Raw genomic sequence first — 27929 nt, 5'->3', positions numbered from 1 at the left:
CTTTTCCTCAAGGAACAAGGCATTTCAAGCAATACTTTAAATCCTTTAAAGCTATTCCTTTCCCTGGAGAATCCAGCTGTTGTTTCAATACACTAGACCGAAACACATGCCCTTACATTTTGATCCTGAGTAAGTCACACTGGTAAGGGCTCAATTACAGGTTGCAGCAGAGAAAAAAAAGCATCATAAAATGATAGAACAGCGTTTACTTCAGATCTACACTAGATTATCAAGTTTATCTTCTGAGATTACCAGAACCATGGGAACAGATTGCTTCCCTATGGAACTAATACTAATGCTCACAGAGCCACCTGCAGAGAAAAATCCAGCCCCATTCACTACTGCAGTGATTCTCAAGAAATGCTTTCTTTGCTTTTAGTTTAGTGGAGCATGGAAGACGTAGCAAATGACAGACTGTGTTTTGATAGTGAGCCAATTGGGCAAGGTCCCTTGATAGTTCTGTTCTCTGTAAACTAGCTAGCACATTGCTGACGCTCAATAAATGTCACATATCATCAACTATCAATTATTCAGTGTATAGTGAGGAAAATGCCTTGGCATGCATTATCTCAAAGCTTAATCAAGAAGTTGTGTGATTCTGACACCATATCATAAAACAGATTGGTGTTTTTACTTAAACTGCTAGACTGTATACATTTGTATTAATGACACGTCTTTAAATTACTCCAATTTGTTTATGGTGACAACCAGTAGAAATCACTGAAATTATTGAACATCAATAACATAGAGGATTGCTTAAGTACAATATTCCCAGATGTTATTGTGATAGCCTCAAATGACAGCTGACTAATGTATTGTGTCCATTTGAGCACCTTGATCTATACCCATCCTCTTTCCTTTCCTGGAATTTTCTTCCTCCCTCAACTGTATTTGTCCTCACGAAAAAATCCAGTTGGCCTCACTCGGAGACTTTCCCTGAAATGATCTTCTCCCACACAAGAAACAATGTTTGACATATCTTTGTAACTCTAGTACTTGGAACAATGTATATGGAATGTGTTCAAAATAGATGGATTCTGAAAAGTGCCTAGATCATTGGAAGTACCCAGTAAATAGGTGAGTGAAGGAACACCTGAAGGATAAATCTGTAAATTCCCCATTGTCTGTCTTCATACTGCTCTATAGTGGGTGTCCAGATTAGCAAATAAATGGGAAAGAGGGAGGCGGAGGAACCCTGCACAATAGGGGTAGCCTAGATCTCAAGATGACAATGAGCCTGGATAGTGGGGAGCTCTCCCCTCCTCCCCAAACCAGGAAGGATCAGCCCAATCTTTCAAAGACCCTGAACCACCTACATCTAGTAAAAGAGAAGTCTATTAGGCAAGTCCTTAAACTTCACCAAACCACATTAAACCGAACGCATCTTAAGCTGTAGCAAGTTTTAAAATCTGTAGCAGTCACACTGAAAATGAATACAAAAGCAGAATACTTTTCTCCAACATTTTAGCTAATATCTCCAAATGAATCCAGCTCCTGCTATTAATATATGAAGGGAGGGGGTACATGCCCCCATGTCCTGACAACAGCATTGAAAAGTCAATAGTTATGATGGTAAGAGGGAATATAGTGTACTTAAGTGGAGGGAAAATGTTAAAGAAAGACTATACCTTCTATTTGCCTACAACACGGCTTTGTTTTACTCAAAAATGGAGAAAAAAAATAAAAACAAAAACAAAAGCTCCAGCTTCCAAGGCAAAACAATATTCTACATAGTAATTCAAAAATAGTTTCTGCATTCTACCAACTAAGCCTGAATCTGACTTCTTGTGCCTCACTCAACAGCTACTTTCTGCCCGTAGGACAGACTACAGAAACTCTCATTCAATCTTGGGATATAGTTGCTGTGTCATTCTCTGCCTAAATGTAAAACAAAACCATGAGTGTAATGGGCTATTCCCTCAGTCCTAGGAGGGAAATGGTACCTCTAAGAGGTTTGACCTGATAATAATGACATGACATGATAATAATGACATGTTAATACTCTATCTTAGAATACAAACTAAATCAAACCCATTTGCAGTCAAATCAGTTTAAAACTGACTCCTTTACCAGGTGCTATGGTAAAATTTTGTTCTCAGGTAGTAACTCTTTGAGAATCTCAAATAACTTCACAAAACTAAGTGCTATCACCAGCTTATTTTCAATAGGTTGAATGCTGCTGAAAGCTCAGTACAATGTTTATAAGGGATAGTATCCTCTCCTTCAACACGTTGACTAACCTTCCACCTTTTCATGATGCTGATGATGTCATTGAATCATGCTAGGCTGCACCATGCTCCCCATCACTTCTTATCAGAATTTTATAAATGAGCATTGCATTCTACAAATCTTTGCAGTTTGTTGGGTCTGATTGCATTTGTAGCATGACTCAGAGCAGAAACTAAATTGAGTTTGCTCCTTGGTAGAATAATATTTTCTTGTTTAAAAATGTTTTTTTATAGTATTAGATCTGATTTCACACATTTTTCTTCTAACATTTATATTTTACTGATATGGAAGTGGCCATGGGATATTACCAAGGTCTATCAGACCATATTAAAGTAATAATTTCTAAATATAAAGCATCAAAGTTGTAAACAGACTCCATTGGTGAGTTTCATTAATTCATGCCACTTGATATTTCTGTTTTTCAAATATAGATATTCCAGTTTCGTTTCCAAGAGCATTTCTATGTCTTTATAATTAAGATTACCAATTTTTATGGATCTAGCTTTTTTCTTTCATAGATCATAAGAAGAGACAAGTTATAGGGAACACTTCGAAAACCAAAGCTTAACATAAAAACAGAACAACTACATTTTAGCTTTGTTTTTTGTTTTGTTTTGTTTTGCTGCCAGTAGGATAAGGCTGTATATTGAGAGACTAGTGCAGGAAAATGCTGACTCAGTTTAACGCAGTTCAATTTAATTTGAATCAGTTGATTCAATTAAGTTCAAAGTTCAATCATGTTTACTGAGGGCTGTTATATGAAGCTATTGTATGAAAGGCCCTGTGCTAGGTGCTGAAGGCATACAAATAGGAGTAAGATGCAGCACCAGCCTTCAAGAAGCGTGTAATCTACTCAGGAACGTTGAAATGTACATACATAACCATAATACAGGGAGGGATGGCCTATGTACTAAGGATACACAAATGTAAGAAAGAGCAGACAAATCTGATCTGGGGGATCAGAGATGGCTTCATTCACCAGGAAGGACAAGATTTTCTGGCCTATGAAGGATCAAATACCTTTACTTCCCTTGCGAACCTGAGTTGCTGAGGCCACCTTCACCTGTGGGCCAAATTGGGGTCACGTTCACCTTAATTTGTTTCATTTCACTGGCTTTTGCCTCTAAGCACAAGCAGCGCTCTACTTCTGCTTCAAAGTTTCACCCTGTAATTTCTGGACACTCCTTCAACAAGTTATTAAATCTCTCTGAGCCTCAGTTTACCCATCTGTAAAATGATAATACCTTCACCATAAAATTGTCACTAGGATTCAATGAGACTGTATATATAATTTATGGAAGAACTATTATTACTTTACACTTGCATTATACACTTCAGCCAAAATAACTAATGACCCATTTTGTGAAAGAAAGAAAAGAGATAGGATGCAGCCCTGCTCCCATCCCTCCTCCAGACAAGGCTCATTTTAGGTGTCAAAAGTTGAAGAATGATGGAAAGAAGAGAAGAAGAGGGAAAGATGAATTTCTCCTTTGGTTCTATAAACTTTAAATAACAAGAAAGTACTTTCCCTTTGGTTTTCTTGAGGTTCTTCTAGTCTATCACACAGGTGCCTATTTATACCACTCCATCAAGTAATAAACAAGGAGGCTTACAGAAATGTGGCAGTAGCTGTTGCACCAACAAAATCTTTTCTAGATGGACACATGGGATAGGCTGCCAAGACTCTGCTGTGCTTATTTCCAGATACCTGTCTTCCCAAGCCCTCCATCAGTAATTGGAAGCACAGCTCCCAGCTAGGTAGATCCAGGTTTCTAAACACTCTTATGATTCAAAGGTAAATATCCAGAAAGTCATCTCCTACCACTTTTCTATCCCTACACCTTACTTGTTACAGATTGCATAATCTTGATAAGACTGGCTAAAAGATGCATAGTTTCTGTTAAGAATAAACTGTATGATGATGAAATTATTCATTTAACTGTTAATGATGCCACTGAAAAAGGGAATTCTTTGAAAAATCAAAATAAAAAAAGTGTTCTGATTGTATTCATTATACACTTTTGTTGGAAACAAGCAAATTTTACCACTCAAACATTCCTTTGTTTTTAATTAAACTTTTTATTTTTAGATCTATAGAAGCATTTGCACTAGTAAGAAATAATACAGAGAAATCCCATGTGACTTTCACTGAGCTTCCCCCAGTGGTAATGTTTTACAAAACGATAATGCACTGCAATATCACAACCAGGATGTTGACATTGATATATCTACTAATCCTATTCAGATTTCCTCAGTCTTATATGTAGTCATTTGTGTGTGTGTGTGTGTATGTAAGAGAGATGGAAAGAGGTATATTTAGTTCTATGCAATTTTATCATGTTTTGTGTGTGTGTGTGTTAGTTTCAAGTGTAGGGCAAAGTGATTCAGTTATACATATACATATATCCATTCTTTTTCAAATTCTTTTCCCATATAGGTTATTACAGAATATTGAGTATAGTTCCCTGTGCTGTACAGTAGGTCCTTGTTGATTATCTATTTTATATATGGTGGTGTGTATATGTTAATTCCCAACTCCTAATTTATCCCTCCTCCCCACCTTTCCCTTTGGTAACCATAAATTTGTTTTGGGGGACTTCCCTGGTGGTCCAGTGGTTAAGACTTCACCTTCCAATGCAGGGGGTACAGGTTTGATCCCTGGTCAGTGAGCTAAGATCCCACATGCCAAAACATAAAACAGAAGCAATATTGTAACAAATTCAATAAAGACTTTAAAAATGGTCCACATCAAAAAAAAAATCTTTAAAAAATTTGTTTTCGAAGTCTGTGAGTCTGTTTCTGTTTTGTAAATCAGTTAATTTGTATCACTTATATGTAGAATCTAAGAAGATGATACAATTGTATCATGTTTATGTTCACAAATCCACCACCAGTCAAGATACAGAATAGTTCCACCACCACAAGAGTCCCTTGTATTGCCCTTTTATAACCACACCCAACCGCCTCCATCCCTAATCCCTAATAAATACTAAAACGTTCTTCATCTATAATTTTGTCATGTCAAGAAGGTTATATAAATAGAAGCATACAGGAAGTAACCAGTTGAGATTGGCTATTTTTACTCATCATAATTCCCTAGAGATTCATCCAAGTTGTTGTGTCTATCAATAGTTTTTATTATATTATTATTGCTGAGTAGTAATGCATGGTGTAGATCTGTTAAGGACATCTGGGTTGTTTCCAGTTTTTGCCTATTACTAATAAAGCTGCTGTGAATGTTCTTATACAGGTTTCCGTAAGAACACAATTTTTTTTTTTTTCTTTTTTGCGGTACGTGGGCCTCTCACTGTTGTGGCATCTCCCGTTGCAGAGCACAGGCTCTGGACGCGCAGTCTCAGCGGCCATGGCTCACGGACCTAGCCGCTCCGCGGCATGTGGGATCTTCCCGGACCGGGGTATGAACCTGTGTCCCCTGCATTGGCAGGTGGACTCTCAACCACTGCGCCACCAGCGAAGCCCCACAAGTTTTTATTTCACTGAGATAAATCCCTAGTGGTGCAGTTGCTGGGTTTTATGGTTAGTTGTATGCTCAGATTTGTAAGAAACTGCCAAACTGTTTTCCAAAGTGACTGTACCATTTTCTATCCCCACAGCGATGTGTACGTGATCCAGTTTTTTCACCTTTTTTGTTTTGTTGTGGTATGTTTTTTAACATTACATTAGTCAGTGTGGATGGTAAAATTAGTAAATAAATACACAGTCCATATAAGAACAGCCTGTAAAAAGTCAGTTCAAAAAGTCCAAAGGGTAAAAAGGTAGGAGTTATATAAAAAGGCCATCTCATGCATGCAGCAGCCTCTCTGAATTGTCTCAGCTCATAGGGCCTCCAGGTATGCAGCAAATGCTTCATATTCCTGGAAAGTACCCCATATGCCCTAAAGCTTTGCTCAGTCTAAATTAAAATAAATAAATCTTTTCTTTCCAAAACAGGATCATGGCCTATAAAATGCTTCAAGTGGCCCTGTGTTCAACACTGCTTATAGGTAAGAGCCTATTTCTTTTTTGTTTTACCATGTCTGTTACAACTGTTAGGTTGATTGATAACCCCTTTTGACTTTTTAAAGAAATGAACAAACATGTTTTGTTCATAGACCAATTCTAAAGCATTGGGGAAACCAAACTACTGTGTCATGCTGTGGATTTGGACATGTTAGTGTTAATTGTATGTGCAATCATTCTATTCCTAATTATGTATTAACATGCTATTGTTGCTAAGAAGTCTATTTAACTGCTACCTCCAAAGAAGTGCTCTTTGAACAAAGAAAATTTTTCAATGTCTTTTATAAACTGTAATACTTACATGATACAATTATGTGGAAACCTCAAGGGACTTTGAGAGTGTGAATTCATTAACCTTTTAGGCAAGCTGTAGCTCAGAGAAGTGCTGAAGGCACCAAAGGCCAGATGATTTCCTGCCAAATTGACCCAGTAACTCAGTGGCTTATATCTGAATTGAACTGAGAGGTCACTTTGTATCCAAAACTGCAAATACTTATAAAGATGTAAATTATTTTCATGCTTAAATCTTTATAATTTATAAATACTTCTGATGAAGGTGCTTAAATCATAATAAATTTCTAATTTTATGATAAGCTTGGGACCCAAGCAAAAGAAATATGTATTTCGCTTGAGATACACACACAGATAGATATAGATATATATTTAGAGTATGAATCTAGATATGTGTGTACACATATATATGTGTGTATATGATTAGCCCTGTATTCCTAAGCATATGAATAATTTTAACAAAGAGCTTTAATCATCTGTATTGCACTTTGCATTTAGGACATGTTTAAACAAATGATTTAGCAAATTTTAGCCAAGTTATTATTAAGCAGTTATCATCAAGGCAAATACAGTCACACCCAGTTACAGCTCACACATCCAGCTGAGGTAAGTGAGCCTGGCTCAGTTTAAGAGCATGTCTCAGGAGCAACTGTAAACTGAAGTCAGGGGCTGGTTATAATCCATCAGTACAATGCTTTGCCTTAACTACTCGTCCATGCAGCTGACTTTAGAGTGGGTGATAGTGGATGATCGCAAGGGTAAAAGCACTATAGTTGGTCCACATTCACCTGTGAACACTGCAGAGTCAAAATTACCGGCCTGGGGCTTCCCTGGTGGCGCAGTGGTTGAGTCCACCTGCCGACGCAGGGGACACGGGTTCGTGTCCCGGTCCGGGAAGATCCCACATGCTGTGGAGCGGCTTCCCCAAAAAAAAAAAAAAAAAAAAAAATACCGGCCAAAAGGAAAATGGTTCTGTAAACAGACTTTCATTGACTTTCTTTAAAAACAATTTCGAATTAACTTTAACTCCAGATGAGATGAAAATATGTCTACCTATAAAGACGACTGGTTTGACTAACTTTACTTGATTGATAAATAAATAAAATTAGGTAGTTGAAGTTCATGAAAGAACAAGTTGAGGATCAGAATCCAAGGACAGAGGGATGTTTACACTGCTGGATTAACCCTTCAGATCTCAGGAAAGAATCCTTTACGGCTTACAAGAGGAGGGGACTGCAGTCTTTAGAACCAGATTCATTTGTTACACTAAAAACTAGTTTAACTGACATTTTCTAAATCACATAGCTCTAAAGTAGGAAATAATAGCTTGAACCAACTTTTTTCTTTCCCCACCCACTCCCCCGCTCCTTTTCCATTTAAGAATGTAGCCTATTCATCTGCACTTCCCTGGAGCCCTTCTGCTTGTCATAACAAAACAACAATTTTTAAAAGTTCATTTTTATTATTTAAAAAATTTTTCTCTGTTAAAGATTAGGTGTCTAATAAATTACTTTTGTCTAGAACTTAATTTGAAGTAAGTAGAGAAAAGATCACATTCTCCATTTCCCTAGTGGTAATGCTGAAGCCCAAAATGATGAAGAGCCTACTCAACTAATTAAATTTATGAGCAGAGTCCCCATATTATTTTACTGATTTTCTCAAAATAGTAACTTATACACATTGGGGCTGATTCCCTGGTCAGACAATTAGAAGTCTAAGTGTCATGATTTGATTAAAAAACAAAACAAAACAAAAATCCTCTCTTTAGTATTTAGGTCCAGAATTGCCTTCTCCTATAATAAGACATCAAATAGTAATATTACTATTTTAAATCTTTATTATGTGTCAGGGCCTTTCCATATGTTACTTCAACTCTCATAATCACTCTGAAAATAGGTGTTATGAGTCTCATACAAAGAGGAAACTGAGGCTTAGAGAAGTTAAATGACCAAGCTACACAGTCGGTCAATGGTCGATGCCAGGGACTTCCCTGGTGGTACAGTGGTTAAGAATCTGCCTGCCAATGCAGGGGACACAGGTTCGAGCCCTGGTCCAGGAAGATCCCACATGCCACAGAGCAACTAAGCCTGAGCACCACAACTACTGAGCCTGTGCTCTAGAGCCCGGGAGCCACAACGACTGAGCCCGCATGCCACAACTACTGAAGCTCCTGAGCCTAGAGCCTGTGCTCCACAACAAGAGAAGCCACCACAATGAGAAGCCTGTGCACCACAATGAAGAGTATCCTGGCTCGCTGCAACTAGAGAAAGCCTGCGTGCAGCAATGAAGACCCAATGCAGCCAAAAATAAATAAATAAAAATTTTTTACAAGAATGATCAATGCCAGATTTACATCTAAATTCTACATCCAGGTCTTCTGTGAACAAAACTCTTCTTTCTGCCACACAGACTGTCCCCTCTGTCACTGCAGTACCAGATATGGGATATGCAGGCATCAGATAGGCAGCAGAGCACACAAGATCTCCTCCCAAAAACGTAATATAGCCAATATGGTAGCCATTGGTTCCACAAGAAAAGGTCAGAAGTTAGGGAGCTGGGTGATTTTATCTGAGAAAATAGAGCCAAACCAGGACATAATCAAGAACAGTTCCTATTTGTACTGATTTAAAGAAAAGCCCCAAACTCAACTTGTTCCACCTCAACAGGGCACTTTTATTTTAATTTTTAATTTTTTTGAAGTATAGTTGGTTTATAATGTTGTGTTAGTTTCAGGTGTATAGTAAAGTGATTCAAATTCAGATTTTTTTTTCCATTATAGTTTATTACAAGATATTGAATATAGTTCCCTGTGTTATACAGTAAGTCCTTGTTGGTTATCTACATTATATGCAATACTGTGTATCTGTTACTCCAAAACTCTTAATTTCTCTCTCTCCCTTTCCCCCTTTGGTAACCATAAGATTGTTTTATATGTCTGTGAATCTATTTCTGTTTTGTAAATAAGTTCACATGTATCATTTTTTAGATTCCACAAATAAATGATATCATATGATATTTGTCATTGTCTGACTTACTTCACTTAGTATGATAATCTCTAGGTCCATCCATGCTGCTGCAGATGGCATTTCATTCTTTTTTATGGCTGAGTAATATTCCATTGTATGTATGTACCACATCTTCTTTATCCATTCATTGATGGAAACTTAGGTTTCTTCCATGTCTTGGCTATTGTATGAACATTGGGGTGCATGTATCATTTTGAATTAGAGTTTTCATCTTTTCTGTATATATGCCCAGGAGTGGGATTGCTGGATCATATAGTAATTCTATTTTTAGTTTTTTAAGGAACCTCCATACTGTTCTCCATAGTGGCTGCACCAATTTACATTGCCACCAACAGTGTAGGAGGGTTCCCTTTTCTCCACACTCTCTGCAGCATTTGTTATTTGTAGACATTTTGATGATGGCTATTCTAACTTGGTGTGAGGTGATACCTCATTGTAGCTTTGATGTGCACTTCTGTAATAATTAGCAATGTTGAGCATCTTTTCACGTGCCTGTTGGCCATCTCTATGTCTTCTTTGGAGAAATATCTATTTAGGTCTTCTGTCCATTTTTTGATGTGGTTGTTTGTTTGGTTGATATTGAGTTGTATGAGTTGTTTGTATATTTTGGAAATTAAGCCCTTGTTGGTTGCATTGTTTGCAAATATTTTCTCCCAATCTGTAAGTTGACTTTTCATTTTGTTTATGGTTTCCTTTGCTATGCAAAAGCTTTTAAGTTTAATTAGGCCTCATTTGTTTATTTTTGCTTTTATTTCTTTTGCCTTGGGAGACTGACCAAGAAAACACTGCTACGATTTATGTCAGAGAATGTCTTGCCTATGTTCTCTTCTAGGAGTTTTATGGTGTCATGTCTTATATTTAAGTATTTAAACCATTTTGAGATTAATTTTTGTATATGGTATGAGGGAATGTACTAACTTCGTTGATTTACAGGTGGCTATCCAACTTTCCCAACACCCCTTGCTGAAGAAACTGTCTTTTTTCTGCTGTATATTCCTGCCTCCTTTGTCAAAGATTAATTGATTGAAGGTGTGTGAGTTTATTTCTGGGCTCTCTATTCTCATATATCTGTTTTTATGCCAATACCATACTGTTTTGATTACCATAGTTTTGTAGTATTGTAACAGGGCACTTTTAAAAATGAAACAGCCCTATTTCTCATAAAGAGGAAATATGGACAATGCACATATTTGGAAAGTGCTTCACTGAGTAAGTAAAGCAGTCCTTGGGGTTGACCCATCCATGAAACAATTTGAGGGTTCATGCCCATATTGTTGGCTTATGGTCAGATCTGTCCATAAAGTACAAGTATGCCTTCTGGTTTTAGACAGGGGAAGAAATAAACTGCCTTTGGCCTGTTTCTCTAGCATAGTTCCAGCTCTTGTTTTTCAAACCAGAGTTAGTAACCAAGTCCTCTTTGTCTTGAAAGGTTTTTTTGTTTGTTTTTGTTTGTTTGTTTGTTTTTGACAAGAGCTTTTAAGCTCACATTTTCTTCCTCACAACACTGTCAGCACCTCTGATCCTTCCCTTTGCCTTCCTCTCTGCATAGAAGGAATGGACCTTTTCAGTCATCACTGCAGCCCTCCACTTCCTCGGAGAGCCTGTAGTCCCTGATATAGTGTTAGTTTATTATATAAGATATTGTTCTTGGGACTTCCCTGGTGGAGCAGTGGATAGGACTCCGCGCTCCCAAGGCAGGGGAGCCAGGTTCGATCCCTGATCGGGGAACTAGATGCCATATGCATGCCACGACTAAGAGTTTGCATGCCACAGCTAAGGAGCCCGCCTGCCACAACTAAGACCTGACGCAACCAAATAAAAAAAGAAAAAGAACTCAATTTTGAAAGGTATTACCTAACCAGATGGGAACTATATTTAAAAAAAAAGATTTTGTTTTTAATTTTACCTACTCACTTTGGCTTAAGATTGATTGATGCTGTCAAAGAGGTGGGTAGTGAGAGTAAACTGGAAAATAACTTGGTGGGAGAAAAAATGCCACTGCCCGTGACTAGATTCATTGAGCACTCTTGATGTTGTAGAAAAACTGTTTTCCTACCCACGTGCCACCATTTGTCATGGCTCTAGAGTTGGGAATCCCATCCACACACACATAGGCAGTGACACAGAAGGGGTCACCACTGATTGAATCATATAAAATGCTGCCTTTTGTGAGTCACAGATGTCTCTGTCCACAAATTCAGAACTAATAAAAGACATGTCAGTGTCAAAACTATGCCCCAGGGAATTATGTGGCCATGCATGTGAGCACGTATGTGGGTGTATGTTAGTGCAGTGAGAGCGGGTTAAAACAGATTGAAGTTAAACTCAGGTAATACCAGTTTCTGTTTGCTTTTCAAAGTACTCGACACAGTGGCAATGGAAACGTCAATAAAGCCAAAGTTCCTGAGTTAAAAGTTCAGTTTCGAAGTGTTTTAACAGACAGTTTAATAAAATCATGGGGATTTGTAAGCTGGTCCTGTAGTTCAGCACCTCTTTTTTTCCAGTTTGCTTCCATCAACCCTCATTGTTTTCTGCCTGTACTTCCCCTATTTGCGCTGCCCCTTTCCCCATGGCTTTTCACCGTTTGTAACCTTTGTAACCTCCCTTCTTCCGTCTCTCCTTCCTTTGATTTCTTTTCTTGATTTCTCTATTCTCCTTCATCCTTTTTTTTCTTCTTCACAGTTTTTCTCTCACAATCCAAATTTCTCCTCTCTCTCTCTCAACTTTATGTGAATTTCAGCCAAGTGAGAGAATCTATTATACTAAAATACAACTCTTCAATCTTCTGCCACAAAGTTTGGGGTCAGTGACTAAAGTTTAGAGTGGGAAGGAAAAAAATAACAATTTCATTATTTGTAAAGAAAATTCTTTACAACACAGAGAATATTCAAGTCCAAAAAATATGAACCTAAACATGTGTATTTTAATCTCTCACAAAATTACAAAATTTCTCCTACAATTAGAGAGATCTTTGAAAATTTTATCATATTTCCAAGACATCTGTATATCCTTTACTCCCCATCCTTTTTTGTACTTAATTACTAGTGACCATTTATACTTTATTTTAGTACTTAATTTATAAGCACACATAATTGCCTGGGCACTTATTTCATCTTTTTTTAAAGACATAAACATGTTAAGGACAGGTACGGAGACTCAGTCCAACAAAATAGTAAATAAAAAAATATTATTCTTTACTTGCTTATACTGAGTGCTAAGCGCTTTACTTGCAGAATCCCATTCCTAAGTATTTTTGAGCTTGTGGCAGGACTGTACTGCTAATCTCCAGCTCCAGTACAAACTTCAATATCACCCAGCACCTAAGGGAAATAGCTAGATGAGAGCCTATCCTGTGAATCTACCAGACTTCTAGTGTCTTTTGTCCCCATCGAATCCTTCATAGACATTGAAGGTTACATGAGGGAAGGAGTTTACAGTTGCAGCCATCCAAGGATGACAAGCTCCTGCTAGCTGAGTGCCCTGGTCTATGCTCTTTTTTAAATTTTTTTTTCCCCTGTTTCTTAGTGAGGCTCTGTGACAACACACCTGTTGGATTCTCTGACACCTTCTGACACACAACACTCCCCTTCTGAGTCCTGGTTTTGATCAAGCTGAGAAATAAACCAGAGTTGATTATGTAAAGCAACCCATTTCCTTTATCACTGAGAGGCTAACTAGGAAAATGTAGCATAGTAGAAGTACGTACAGGGCCAGGTGACGGGACCCCAGAATTGGGCGAATTTCATATATGATTTCAGGTTGCAGAACCAGAACAGCAAGTTCTGAGAAAGGGCAGCTCACTCTCAAGAAGAAAAAGGAAGAATGAGCTGGACATGCCAAGTTATGTCTCTTGGATTTACCAAGAGGGAGCTCTAAATGAGACCCCTCTGCATGGGAGAAAAAGGAATCTGCCATCAGACTCTGCCCTGTCATTCTGCGTCTTAAGTTGCATATCAGGCTTTCTGATCTTTTCAGTGTGTAGGTTCTTACCATAAGCAGGAACAGTTATGAGTATAATATATAGACCATTTCATGGTCATGAGCATAGTATATAAACTATTCAGTCATTTCCCCATTATCAAATTTAAAGACTCTTTTTCAACCTCCCCTGGGCAATGGCAACATAGGAAGTCTTTCCACTTCTAATTATATAGCTTCCCTTACTTCCACACTGCCTATCAGCCCGTGATGGGCACTCATCTCTTTGTGCCTAATGAGAATACATTTTTATTTGTTTTGCTTTAATTATTGGCCAGGTCTATTTTGACTTCCCTTTCACGTATTTCTGTCTCAGTTCGGACAGAAATAAGTCTCAGCATGTAAATTCCTTGACAGTAGTAGGGGCTGTGCCCACTTAGCATATTCTGTATGCTTCCAATGATATAATACAATACAGAGAAAGAAATTTTCAGTTAAGGACCTATTTGTTATGAATATATTCCAGTTCAAAATATTAGAGCTGAAAGAGATCATATGATCCAGCCTTGTTTTGCAGAGCATAAAATGGAGATGCAGGAGTAAGAAGTGACTCTGGATCTCTGATCCTTCTGGGCTTGCATGGGGAGAGCTGTGATCTCAAATCTCTCCACACTCTTAAGTGTCTGCCTTATTTCTGCCATACAGACTTTTCTGCAGAGGATATTCCAGAAATGTTTAGATAATAGGACGAAGCTTGACAGGTACTATTACAACTGACTGTGATACAGCATGAAAGCAAGGAGGGTATATAGGGAGTTGGAAAGGAAGAGAGGAAGATTTTTTTTACAGCTTATGATTATAAAGTTTAAAACTAACCTGGCTGATACTGCCTACATTAAAACACACACACACACACACACACACACACACACACACACACACACACATATTTAAAAACTGAAAGAATAATAAAACTCAGGGTTCAGTTTCAATCCCCAGCAGTATTATCTAGGCTTACAAACACAAAACTCTCATCTTGCTCTCACTAACTTTCAAGGTTGATCAGGCAGAATGAAAAAGGGAGGGGAAATTTCTCAAGCAGAGAGGATAATAGCACGCCCTTCTATATTACTTCCATTTTATTTCCAGCCCTGCCACTGACTTACTATGTGACCTTGAGTGAGTCATTTCATCTCCGTGTATCAATTTTCTCATTTGTGAAGTAAGATAATAAATACTGCTTTCTGTCTCTCTCATGGGTGATGTTATCACCACCAATTAATATTTATTGGGTGCCTGTTGGGTGCATAATGGTGAGGTAGAAAATTTGTTCTGGGAGGTGGGGGGAAGAAGAGATGTAACATTTTCCATGAGCAAAGCGATGGAAGATTTACAAAAGACAGAATTATTAGAGCTTAAAATAGCTATGGCTTTTTTTTTGGTTGTTTGTTTGTTTTTTGCGGTACACGGGCCTCTCACGGCTGTGGCCTCTCCCGTTGCAAAGCACAGGCTCCGGACGCGTAGGCTCAGCGGCCATGGCTCACAGGCCTAGCCGCTCCGCGGCACGTGGGATCCTCCCGGACCGGGGCACGAACCCGTGTCCCCTGCATCGGCAGGCGGACTCTCAACCACTGCGCCACCAGGGAAGCCCCTATGGCTTATATTTTAAAGCATGCCTCTCTGCTAAGATTTATGAATAGCATTTTTTTCTTAGTTATTGTACAATGCACCAGGATAATTATGGTACAGAATATTGGTTTTACTCTTGGATGATTCCAAGTAACACTATTTTAAGCAATTACTGTAATTTCTTATGTGGCTGTAAATTATATTCTAAACATAGTTTTTTTAGAAATATTTATTAGATATTGATGGTATTGGGTCTACTTGCCTAGCCACTACCTTTGTTTCCCTTTTTTTAACAGAACAAATCTACATTAAACATGTAACACTGTAACTGACACATTTTCTTCAAAAAGAATGAAGAGAAATTTGAAAAGTCGCCTATTAACACATCCCAGGTAAAACCAAAGTTTTGATGCTGGTTCATCCACAGAAATCAGCCCAAATGAATGAGAGTTTCCTGTTCTCTCCAAATCAATCCTGTCTTCCCATTCCTGCTGTCACTTACCTGATTCTGGTCCTACTAATCTCTCATCTGGACTATTCGAAGAGCATCCGACTTTGTATCTCTCACTCTGCTCTCTTCCTTTTACCACCTGTCCTCCACAACACTGACAAAGGACTTTGCAAAGGTTAATCTGTGAATAGATAAACAAAATGTTGGCATATACATACACAACATTATTCAGCCTTAGAAAGGAATGAAACGCTGGCCTATGTTACAACATGGGTAAACCTTGAAGATGTTATGCTAAGTGAAGTAAGTCAGACACAAAAGGATAAAGGTTGCATGGCTCCTCTTACTTGTGGTACCTAGAATAAGCAAATTCATAGAGACAGAAAGTAAATGGTGGTTACAAGGTCCTGGGGGAGAGGGTAATGGGAGTTATTGTTTAAAGGGTACAGAGTTTCTACTGGGGATGATGAAGTCTGGAGATAGTGGTGATGGTTGCATAGCACTGTGAATATATTTGATGCCATTGAATTGTACAATAAAAAATGGTTCAGGGCTTCCCTGGTGGCGCAGTGGTTGACAGTCCGCCTGCCGATGCAGGGGACACAGGTTTGTACCCCGGTCTGGGAAGATCCCACATGCCGCAGAGCGTCTGGGCCCGTGAGCCATGGCCGCTGAGCCTGCACGTCCGGAGCCTGTGCTCCGCCACGGGAGAGGCCTGCGTACCGCAAAAAAAAAAAAATTGGTTCAGAGAAGCAAGAAGAACTACAGTCCTGCAGCCTGTGGAACGAAAACCACATTCATAGAAAGATAGACAAGATGAAAAGGCAGAGAGCTATGTACCAGATGAAGGAACAAGATAAAACCCCAGAAAAAATGGTTCAAATGGTAAGTTTTATGTTACGTATATTTTATCACAATAAAACAATTTTAAAAGTATATCTATCCTATCATTTTTCTTGTTCAGAAATGATAATTATTTATAAAGTCCAAACTCCTTGGTATGATGGCAATAATCCTTCCGAATGGAGCTCCAGCTTATCTTTCCAACGCTATCTCTGACACATCTACACCACAAACAATCCTACCTTTCAGTCACATTGGCAAAGCGAGGGTCATTGAACATGTGCCTTACTCTGATCCTCTGTTCCTCAGCTCTCCAAGCTTCTTCAGCCTGACATGTATGCTTTTTGCTTCCACTCCCTTCCTCCTGGCTGTGGAAACTTTACATCCTTTGAAGGTTAACTCAGAACCAACTTCTCTGTGAGGTCTTCCTGCCAATATTGGAATTAATCACTCCCCCTTCAGATACCTAGTCACAATATATCTTTTTATAATTATTTTAAAACTCTGAATATAATGTGAGTTCCTTAGTGGCAAGGATTATTTATTGTTTGTCTTTCCATGCAATGATGATTTTTAGAGTAGGAACTAGGGTGAGGCAAGTGGAGGTCTTATGGCACAAAATTTGTATAACCTTAAGAGTTAATTCCTTCTTTTTTTGTATTTTTTTAATTGAGGTATGATTCATTTACAATGTTGCATTAGTTTCAAGTGTACAGCAAAGTGATTCAGTTATACATATATATGTTCTTTTTCAGATTCTTTTCCATTATAGCTTATTACAAGCTACTGAGTAGAGTTTCCTGTGCTAAACAGTAGGTCCTTGTTGTTTTATCTCTCTGCCCCTCCATTCCCCCTGCTATCCCCTTTGGTAACCATAAGTTCATTTTCTATGTGAGTTAATTCTTTCTTATATTTTATGCCGTACTGACCTCACTTCATCCTAGTCTCAACTCTGGTGATTAACAATTTACCTTGACATTTGTTAGTGCTTATAATGCATTGTATTAGTTATCTACTACAGCGTAACTAATTTCCCCATACCGTAGCAGCTTAAAACAATAAACACTTACTTTTTCACAGTCTCTAAGGGTCGGCAATTTGGAAGTGTCTTAGGTTCTGACTTAGGATCTCTCATGAGGTTGCAGTAAAGAATTAATGGGGGCTGTAGTCTTCTTTAGGTTTGACTGGAGCAAAAGCATCAGATTCCCAGGTGATTCACTTACGTGACTGTTAGTGGGACACTTCAGTTCTTTGACATGGGGGTCTCTCCCTCAGGACTGCTTGAGTGCCCTCACACATGGCAGCTGACTGCCTTTAGAGCAAGTGATCCAAGAGCGGGGCACGGCAGGAGCTGTAACGTCTTTTATGTCTTAGCCACAGAAATCACACACTGTCACTGCCTCAGTATCCTGTGGTTATACATGTCAACCCTACTAAGTGAAAGAGGGGACAACCCAGGATAGGAATACTAGGAGGCGGTGATCTTTGGGGGTCATCTTAGAGGACAGCTTCCACAGACGTGCTAGTTTGATTACATTGATTAGATTACCTAGCGGCGGGTCAGTAGTACTTCTGGCATCTGTTACTATTATCTTCTGAAGCTGACATTTGCTTTTTATTTTTAAATCATTGAATAAATAAAATTGCTAACATTTTATAAATGGACAATACATCTGAGTCATTCTCCTTTTTTCTTTTTTAAAAAAATTTATTTATTTCCTTATTTATTTTTGGCTGCATTGGTTCTTTGTTGCTGCATTTAGGCTTTCTCTAGTTGCGGCGAACGGGGGCTACTCTTCATTGTGGTGCATGGGCTTCTCATGACAGTGGCTTCTCTTGTTGCGGAGCATGGCCTCTAGGTCCGCGGGCTTCGGTAGTTGTGGCACGCAGGCCCAGTAGTTGTGGTGCACGGGCTTAGCTGCTCCGCAGCATGTGGGATCTTCCTGAACCACGGCTTGAACTCGTGTCCCCTGCATTGGCAGGCGGATTCTTAACCACTGTGCCACCAGGGAAGTCCCCTGACTCATTTTTCAATCCTCCATTAGTAGTACAGTGTTCTGCACCCAGAGGCAGCTTGATTGATGTATAATATCCAGAGAGGCTGTCATTTTCAATATCTGTTTAGAACTAGAGCTGATTAGATTGACAAATTAAAGTAGAAATAATAGAGCTGATAACTAGAATGCTGCTTAGAGCTCAAGGCCAAGCTTGGGAAAGCATGAGATCATAAGGAATGTGTAAAGAATGATTATTTCCTTTTTTCTGTAAATACGAAATATTTTTATAATTATTGTTACTGTTATCTGGCCCCAAGCATTCCTCTCTCTTAGTAATAATATAGTGCAGTGGCTCTGAAGAGAGAATTCCATCTCCCCTTCCCACTAGCTCTGTAGCCTTGAACATATTATGTAACTTTTCTGTGCCTTAGTTTCCTTGTCTACATAATAAATTAGACAGTACCACTTCTTAGGTTTGTTGTGAGTATTAAATAAGGTAATTCAGGTAGAACAGTCAGCATAATGCTCAATAAGTGTTAACTTATTTATTTAAAACTCTAATCCAGCCACCTCTAACCATTGCTTTCAGACATTGGTCTTTAGATTCCTAATGTCATACCTTTGTTCACATCATTCTTTCAGCTTCAAATTAAAAGACTTGCCCCTTCTCCCATTATGCTAAATATATTCTTTTCTTCAAGGAATAGGCTAAGCAATTTCCCTGACCATGAAAATGTCTGCTTGTGCTCCAGTGCTCCAGTGCGTCATATCAACACCTTCTCCTAAGCTCCCTTAGCACAATCAAATCCTGTGTTGCCTTGTTTTATTTTGTATCTTAGACCCTTCATCCCCTCTCCTATAGAAGAGAGGTTTCATATCTTATAGAAAACTCACTGTAACCCTGATCTATAGATTGTTGGTCAATGAAGGCTTGTTAATGATGAAGATGTAGAGTGTCTAATGTAACATTACTTACAATTAGATTCTTAATAAATGCTTCTTTATTACAAGCAATGAACAGATTATATTGTTATCATGAATAAGTCAAGAATATGTTCTTCCTTTATATTGATTCAAGTTACAACTCTGAACACGATTGCAGTTTTTTAAAGAATGAAAGCACAATATAGACTGTTAAAATTTCAAGATCCTAAAGAAGTATGGGTTTTAAAAATTATTTTCTTTCTTAATTCTAGAGTGGGAAGAAGATAGAAAATGCAAGCCTGTTTGATTTAAAGAAGGCTCTATCAATGTTAACAATTTTAACTACAGTGTCAGATTTGGGTCAGTCTACTTCAAAATGAAAGATATGTTCTATTTTGGAAGGCTAGGAAAGCAAGAATAAGATTGTAGACTTCCAGGTTTGAACAAAGTGGTTTATATGTATTAATGTATCCAATCCTTATAGTAAGGCTGTTATTGTCTTACTGTGTTATTATTGTACCCTTTACAGACAAGAAATCTAGAGCTCAGAGAAACTAAGAAACTTGCCTAAAAAAGTGACAGAGCTGAAATTTGAATTTAAGTCTGCAGGCTCCCATGCGTGAACAGAAACTCTGAAAATCTTCTCCACCACCACACAGCACTGGTTTTCATGCTGTACGATATGCAGGTCACATAGGGTTGTGACAGTACAATGATGCCACAGGAGTGAGGAGCAGCCTTCTCCCCCAGGGCATAATTTTTCCAGAGTTTCCTTCTCAGTTGTCCATCCTCCCAAAGACCACAGCTGCTGTAAAAGGACACAGTTTCTTTAAGAGGAAACACTGAAATGTAAAACATTGCCTTAAGAGATGCTGTGCTTTTGGACTCAATTACAGGAGCGTTGGGAGCACCATTTTTATTGGAGGACCCATCAAACCAGTTCCTACATCTCAAAAGACACATATATTTTCAGGATTACTGGAACCCAGATCACAGCCCGAATACATGGGGAAACACACTGACTGATCAGGTATTTGCATTAGAAACAGATGGCCTTTCACCATCTCTCTTTTTATTTTATTTTATTTTATTTTATTTTTTTATTTTTTAAACTTTTTATTTTATATTGGAGTACAGTTGATTAACAATGTTGTGTTAGTTTCAGGTGTACAGCAGAGTGATTCAGTTATACATACACACCATCTCTCTTTTTAAATAGGCATGGTTTCAGCTGGCATTAACATACCACCAGCCCAATTCCTACTTTTTCTCTCTAGCTGCCCTGAGCTATACCTGCTCTTCCCTCCCCATGGGAGTGGCTTTCGTCTGGTAAATTCCACCTCCTCTTTCAAGATTAAGATCAAATGTCCCTCCTTTCTGAAGCTTTTTCCTTCTTCCCAGGAAGGCATTTGTCCTTCCTTTTTCTCTCCCCTTTGCAGGCTGTTCACATGTGAATAGCTCTCAAATGTCACCCTGGAATTATTTGTCTTATGTACCCAATCTCCCCAGCTAGACTACAAAGGTAAGGTGCTTGTCTTATCCATCAAGGTCATTATTCTCAAGTTTCAGTGAACTAATTATTACATGTTTGGGTAGGTAGATGGATGGATCATTATCACATTTCAGTTCCCCCTTATCTGTTCAGTAACTAATTTTCCTCCATGATAATTATCTAAGCCTTTAATATCATTCCTTCATTTGCTTGCTTCTTGTACATTTTCCTACTTACTTATATTCTCACCCCAAGGGAAACAAAGAAGAAACTTTCATTAGCCAGTTTTATTTCATGCTTACCTTTTTGATGGAAGATGACATTGAAACTCCGGGTCAAATGAAGCTGCTGAATTATCTGAGAATTTCAATTATTCATGATTTCCCTCTACAATTTAGCAACTTAGAAAACAAAAATGTACAATTAATCATTTAATTAATTCCTTCACTTATTTTTCTTTCTTTTCACATGTATCAGGCTCTCACTATCACCAGGCATGAGGGTTGTATCATGTCATAAAGAAACTGAAGTCCTTGTTCTCCTGGGGCCTGGGTCCTATCCTTATTCTGCTTGGCTGGGTTTTAGCTCATCCACTAGGATCAGTTTCTGCTTAGCATTTGTTGATGAAAACCACCAGCTTGAATAATGCATTTAGTTTTATACCTGTTTTTCTCCAACAGGCATCATGTAGAAGTATTAAAACAAGACATTTGTTTATTCAGCAAATTAAATAATTACATAAGCTGGTAGACTGTGTCTTCTTTATGGAATATTGAAATTTTCAAGCACACTCCTGCCTATAATTGTAGACCATTGCTGTAATCAACTGACAGATACCATAATGTAACAAGATCCTACTACATTTGTTCATACTGTGGCCCCTCACATACTGCAAAACATTTGAGCACCGAAGTAAACAGGTCACTAAAAGTGTGAAAACCAAACCTTACTCAGTATTATTCTTCCACTGTATTTCTCTGTCTTTTGAGAATACCTGCATGATAATCAGAATACTTGATGCAACATGTGTTCTAAATACTCAGAGATCGTGACTTGAGTTTCCTTTTGTTGCAGGCTCATGAAACATGGACTGCTTTGAAAAAAACAGCACAGTATTATCTGAATGTGAATACTTTCACCCTTGACATGTCTACTGCCCAGTAAATGTGCTTTGCTGGTTAAACCAGGATAGCAAGAATAGAGGGAGACAAAAAGTGGCGATGTACCCAAACAACCAGCTTTGGAGACCTGAGGGCAAATCCATACCGTCTACTAGGTTATTTATTATGTCTGCCTCACGGAGCTGTTGAAAGGAGTAAATACAAAAACCCACATATAGACCTAGAGTTAGAAGTTCTCAATAAATGGTAGCTCTTAAAATGAGAACTAAAATAGAGACTGTAGTAATAACATTTACCAAAAAGGGGCTTTCATGGGAAAAGGAACTATAAAACAAAACAGTTGTGTCATTAAAACTGTCTGTCCAAAAAGAAAAAAAACCTCTCTGTTCGTAGCTCCGGCTTTCTATTGCCTCTTCTTTAGGAGAGTTAGTTCACTTTTAATCCAAGGAAGGAAATGGGATCTCTCAAATGGAGCTCATCCTCTCCTCTTTTCTTCAATACTTGTCATTTCCTAAAGCCAGTCTATTCCAAGACCATATTTTTGAAACTGTTTTTAATCAACGCTGTACTGCTGGACTTCCTTGGTGGCACAGTTGTTAAGAATCCGCCTGCCAATGCAGGAGACACGGGTTCGAGCCCTGGTCCAGGAAGATCCCACGTGCTGCAGAGCAACTAAGCCGGTGCGCCACAACTACTGAAACCCGCGCGCATAGATCCCGTGCTCCACAACAAAAGAAGCCACTGCAACGAGAAGCCCGTACACCACAACCAAGAGTAGCCCCCTCTAGCCACAACTAGAGAAAGCCCACATGCAGCAATGAAGACCCAATGCAGCCAAAAGTAAATAAGTAAAAAAAAAAAAAAAAAAAGCTGTATTGCTGTGGGCAATAGAGAATCAAATCTTAACTCATACTGGGAAACATGATGGTTAGGAATCCACTGGAAGCCACGTATCTGTAAAGTCTTCCTTAGCAATTTTGTAAAATTTGTGCAAGTTTTGCATTCTGGTCTGTAATATATTTATGTTTGCTTCACTATGAAATAATTTTAAAGAAATCTCACACCCGTTATCAGTCACTCCCTAACCCCCCCATGCCCCAGCCCCTAGTAACCACTAATAAACTTTCTGTAGTTAGAAAAAACTGATAGAAATAACATTTTAAACTTACTGGCCATGTGCTTTTATTAATCTTTCCAATAAAGCTGAAAAATTGACTCTATGGAAAACTGCACTACATTTATCCTATAGTTTCCCATATATCCATGGAATACTTCAGTACTCTAGCTTGAGAAGTACTGAGAGACGATATACCCAATCACCAAGACTGCTCCCCATAATCACAGATAAGTGGACTTTTTGCCTTCAGAAGTCTATTTCTCTGTATACCTAGGTCAATTGGTCTCTTCAGGGATTTCTTTTGGTAAATAGAAGCATCCCCCACAAGACCATAGTTGGTCTTATGTGGTCTTAAAACAGTCTTAAGCACTTTTTCAGCAACAAAAATCAGATGCCAAGAAGCTGCACTGTAAAGACTTTGGCCCAGCACTTTCTTCTCCAAAAGGGCACCAGCAGCTACTCAGTATTCCACATTTCTTATCCCATCCCTTAGAGGTATTCTCAGTGAGAAATTTGAGGCTAATACATAATTTATTGTGTTAACTGTTGTTCATCTCTAATACATATAAACGTAGATTTTTAAATCAAAACACAACTGAATGGACAAGAGAAAGAAAACGAATCATTTGGTTTTGCACTAAGAAACAAACTTGACAACAGTAATATACATTTTGCTACCAGAGAGTTCTACTCTTTGATTGTTTAATAAAAAATTAGAGAATGCCTATGTACTGGTCAGGGTTTCCCAGAGAGGTGGAATCAATAGAATGTATATATAAATAAAAAGAGAATTATTTTAAAGAATTGACTCATGTTTACAGATGCTGGCAAGTCCAAAACTACAGGGTAGGTTAGCAGACTGGAGACCAGAGAAGAACCAATGTTGCAATTCAGGTCTAAAGGCCATTGGGCTAGAAAATCACGGAAGAGCCAATCTTGCAGTCTAAGTCCTCAGGCCATGCGCTGGTAGAATTCCCTCTTGCTCAGAAGAGGTCGGCCTGTTGTTCTATTCAGGCCTTCAACTGATTGGATGAGGCCTACCCACATTATTGGAGGGCAATCTGCTTTACTCAAAGTCCACCAATTTAAGGGTTAATCTCATCCAAAAACACCCTTGCTGAAACACCCAGAATTATGTTTAACAACATATCTGGGCAGAGTGGCCCAGCTGAGTTGACACTTAAAGTTAACTACTACAACATAGTTTAAGTTATTTAGATTGTTGACACATATCCACACACACACACTTACACACACACACTCACCAAGCTGTGATTGGAGCAACATATGGTGGAAAAAAAAAGAAAAAGACTTTCATCCATTCATTTTATTCAGTATACCACAAGAAAGAAGCTTGGTGGCTTGTGGGGCACTAATAATGGGAAATTATAAGTTAGCTGCCAAGTTGATTTTGATTTAGATAACACTAAGAAGCGATTCTGCAATTAGGTTGTTATCTGATCAAACAAGCATGGAAAGGCAGTTTCTTTTCTAAACAATTTTAAGAAATTATTAGAAATTAACAGGATGTCAGAAAACGAACAAACAAAACAGAGACAACCTAGGTCCACCTAAAATAATTTATGTAGAAATCTAGTAGTTAACTTCCACATAGCTGAGCAGGAAGAGGTGACTACTCAGTTGTACAGATAGGATTTAAGAAAACCCAGGTAATACATATTTAGCATCTGCATACAAAATTGCCTTAGACTACAAGAACTCTGAATTCAGCGCTTAAAGATATTGATCATATTGAGGTACCAATTATCTGGCTGACTCACTCTAACTGATTATTTTCCCAGTGGTATGTGAATTGACATAGTGATTTTTTTTTTTGGTAGGGGTGGGGGAGTCCTTTATGTCTGTATCTAATTTATAAATTGTATGTAAAATCTGCCTTTTTAAAGACTGAAGATTCTTTCAATACTTTTTTTTTTTTTTCGATACGCGGGCCGCTCACTGTCGTGGCCTCTCCTGTTGCGGAGCGCAGGTTCCGGACGCGCAGGCTCAGCGGCCATGGCTCATAGGCCCAAGCCGCTCCCGGCACGTGGGATCTTCCCGGACCGGGGCACGAACCCGTGTAGCCTGCATCGGCAGGCGGACTCTCAACCACCGCGCCACCAGGGAAGCCCTCTTTCAACATTTTTAAGAGACCAGAACAAACTAAAGCAATCTGGACAATATTAGGAAATACAGAGAGGATCAGAGATGACACTTTTCCTCACTTACTTCCTGAGCCTCTACATGATCTCCATGGTTGGGTGTTTACATGTTCTACTGCAGCATTAAGAACATAACTGCTGTGGTGACTGAATTCTTCTAAGTAGAAGGTTTTCATTTTAAGGTCTAAAGGGAACCATGTTGATTTGCCCTCTTTGTCTGATTGATTAAATAGGCACAGTATTTAAGTGGAAGTGACTGATAATGATATTCCCACTAAATTCAGACTCCCCTGAGACTTCAGTGCAAATTTGAGGCTCACCAACTTCACTCTTATTGCATAAACAGTATCTGTTAAGTTTTCCTGTATTTTTATAGAACCAGTCAACAAATATGCCAAAGATCAGACTGACCTTTTTAATGGTCTCTTGGACACTCTACCCTCTAGTATTCCTGTAATTCTGTTTCATAGTTTCCCAGTGGATGTTCCAATGCTAAACTAGTCCAAGGAAATAATTCCAAGCCTTCTTCAATGCAATTCATGAGAAGCATGGTTCTAATATTGTTATATATCCTGCTCAAAAACCTGTTGTTTTAAAACTTTTGACTGATGAAGAGGGGAGGAAATAACATGTTTTTTATTGACATAGACTTTGCTGTGTACTATATTAGACAGTTTATATACTTTATTATATTAAATTATGATAACATTCTGATAAGATAGGTCCTGCAGATCCCATCTTAAAGAAAAAAAATAAGGCTTAGATATATTCCCCAGATAGAGGTAGCTCTAAAATAGTAATTAGAATGTCTACATTTAAATACTGGCTTCACCATTGCTAGCTATGCCATCTTGTGGAATTAATTACCCCTCTGGGCCTCAGTTTCCTCTTCTGTAATATGGGAATAATTGGACTTACTTAATGTGAGGAATACTTAAAATGATATACATAAAGCACTTAGAACACTGCCTGGCATGTAAATAAACACTCAATAAAAGTCAGCTATTCTAAAAAAAAAAAAAGTTAGCTATTATTCTTACCTTGCCGAATGTTTCATGACAGTTCATGCCCTTTTCACTGTATCACAATTTTGCTCCTGAATTCTGTTGCCCAGAACTCAAAGCTCCCCATGATCTCACCCCTCTCCTATTATTTCCTCTACTCTCCTCAAATACTCTTGCTACTTTGCATCCTTTATTGATTCATTTATTTACTTATTTAACAAACACCATGGCCATCTTTCTTTGGCCTAGTCAAGGTAGAGGTACAAAGAGGACTGAGACACACTCTCTTCTCCACAGAGCTTTAAATTCAGGAAGAGATATAAGTAACCACTGTATTAATACAGATGAATTACAGAAACTCAATTTACAAATCATGTGTGCACAGAGGATAGAGAGCTTACTCAGCCTGGGGGCATCAGGGAAAGCTTCACTGAGGAGATAGCTTTAGATTTAGGTTTCAAAGGACACGTAAGAATAACATGTAGGTGGCGCAGTCATTGAGTCCGCCTGCTGATGCAGGGGACATGGGTTCGTGCCCTGGCCCGGGAAGATCCCACATGCTGCGGAGCGGCTGGGCCCGTGAGCCATGGCCACTGAGCCTGCGCGTCTGGAGCCTGTGCTCCGCAATGGGAGAGGCCACAACAGTGAGAGGCCCACGTACTGAAAAAAAAAAAAAAAAAAAAAGAATAACATGTATATGTCATCACTATAATGACAGCTTTTCTATGATACTATATTTAATACTTATAGTATATATTTAAACTAATATTATTATAATATAAATTTATACTATTACACTATTATAGTATAAGTGTTTTAAGATCAAGATTTACATGAGATTTGTATTTGCAACTCCACCAATATCCAGGACAGTGCCTGGTATGCAGTGAGAATTTGATGAATCAATTGGTACTGTTAAGAAGGATGACTATCAGGGAGGTAAATAGTATTCACAAGAGTTTCCTGTTACCTTTTGCTATAGACTGAACGTTTGTGACTCCCCCAAAATTCATATGTTGTATTCTAATCCCCAATGTAATGGGTTTGGAGGTGGGAACTTTGAGGTGATTGGGTCAGAGAGTGGAACTTTCATGAATGGGATTAGTGCCCTTATGAAAAAGACCCCAGAGATCTCCCTTTCCCTTTCTTCTATGTGAGGACACAGCAAGATGGCCATCTAGGATCCAAGAAGCAGGCTCTCACCAGACACCGAATCTACTGGCACCTTGATTTTAAACTTCCCAGGCTCCAGAACTATGGGAAATAAATTTCCGTTGTTTATGGTGTTCTGTTGTAGCAGCACAAACGAACTAAGACACCTTCTTGTATCAGTGGCCAGACAAACAAATAAGATGCAATATAATTTATCCAGTGAATCAATAAGAGAACTCAATAACATTTTTTTTTCATTTCTAGCCTTTAGTTTCATCCACAGAGCAGACCCAATCTCAAAAGGCATCCATCCTCCTGTGGCAATTCATTATAATTTAAATAGAATAACTAATGAATGGGAGTACTGTACATATAGAACAAATTAAAAATGAAGTTATTTATTTTCATGTGTTGATTTTACTTATTCTATTTATTTTCTTCAAACTGATCTAGGACATCTTAGGCAACTGAACCAGCAAAGAAGATTTATATATATATATATATATATATATATACACACACACACACACACACACACACATATACACTCACA

General features: G+C 38.4%; 1 protein-coding gene across 1 annotated transcript; it reads left to right on the top strand.

The window, feature by feature from the left end:
• Positions 1–6184: 6184 nt before the first annotated feature.
• CUNH3orf85 (chromosome unknown C3orf85 homolog) lies at positions 6185–21984 on the top strand. The gene is made up of 3 exons (XM_024735325.1): positions 6185–6233; positions 20225–20358; positions 21895–21984. Exons 1-3 carry the CDS (start codon positions 6185–6187, stop codon positions 21982–21984), a joined length of 273 nt encoding a protein of 90 aa, XP_024591093.1.
• The last annotated feature ends 5945 nt before the right edge of the window (positions 21985–27929 follow it).

Source organism: Neophocaena asiaeorientalis, unplaced genomic scaffold (assembly GCF_003031525.2).
Source record: "Neophocaena asiaeorientalis asiaeorientalis breed wild unplaced genomic scaffold, Neophocaena_asiaeorientalis_V1.1 scaffold136, whole genome shotgun sequence".
NCBI lineage: Eukaryota > Metazoa > Chordata > Mammalia > Artiodactyla > Phocoenidae > Neophocaena > Neophocaena asiaeorientalis.
Note: the sequence above shows the minus strand (reverse complement) of the source record. Positions and strands in the feature narration are given on the sequence as shown.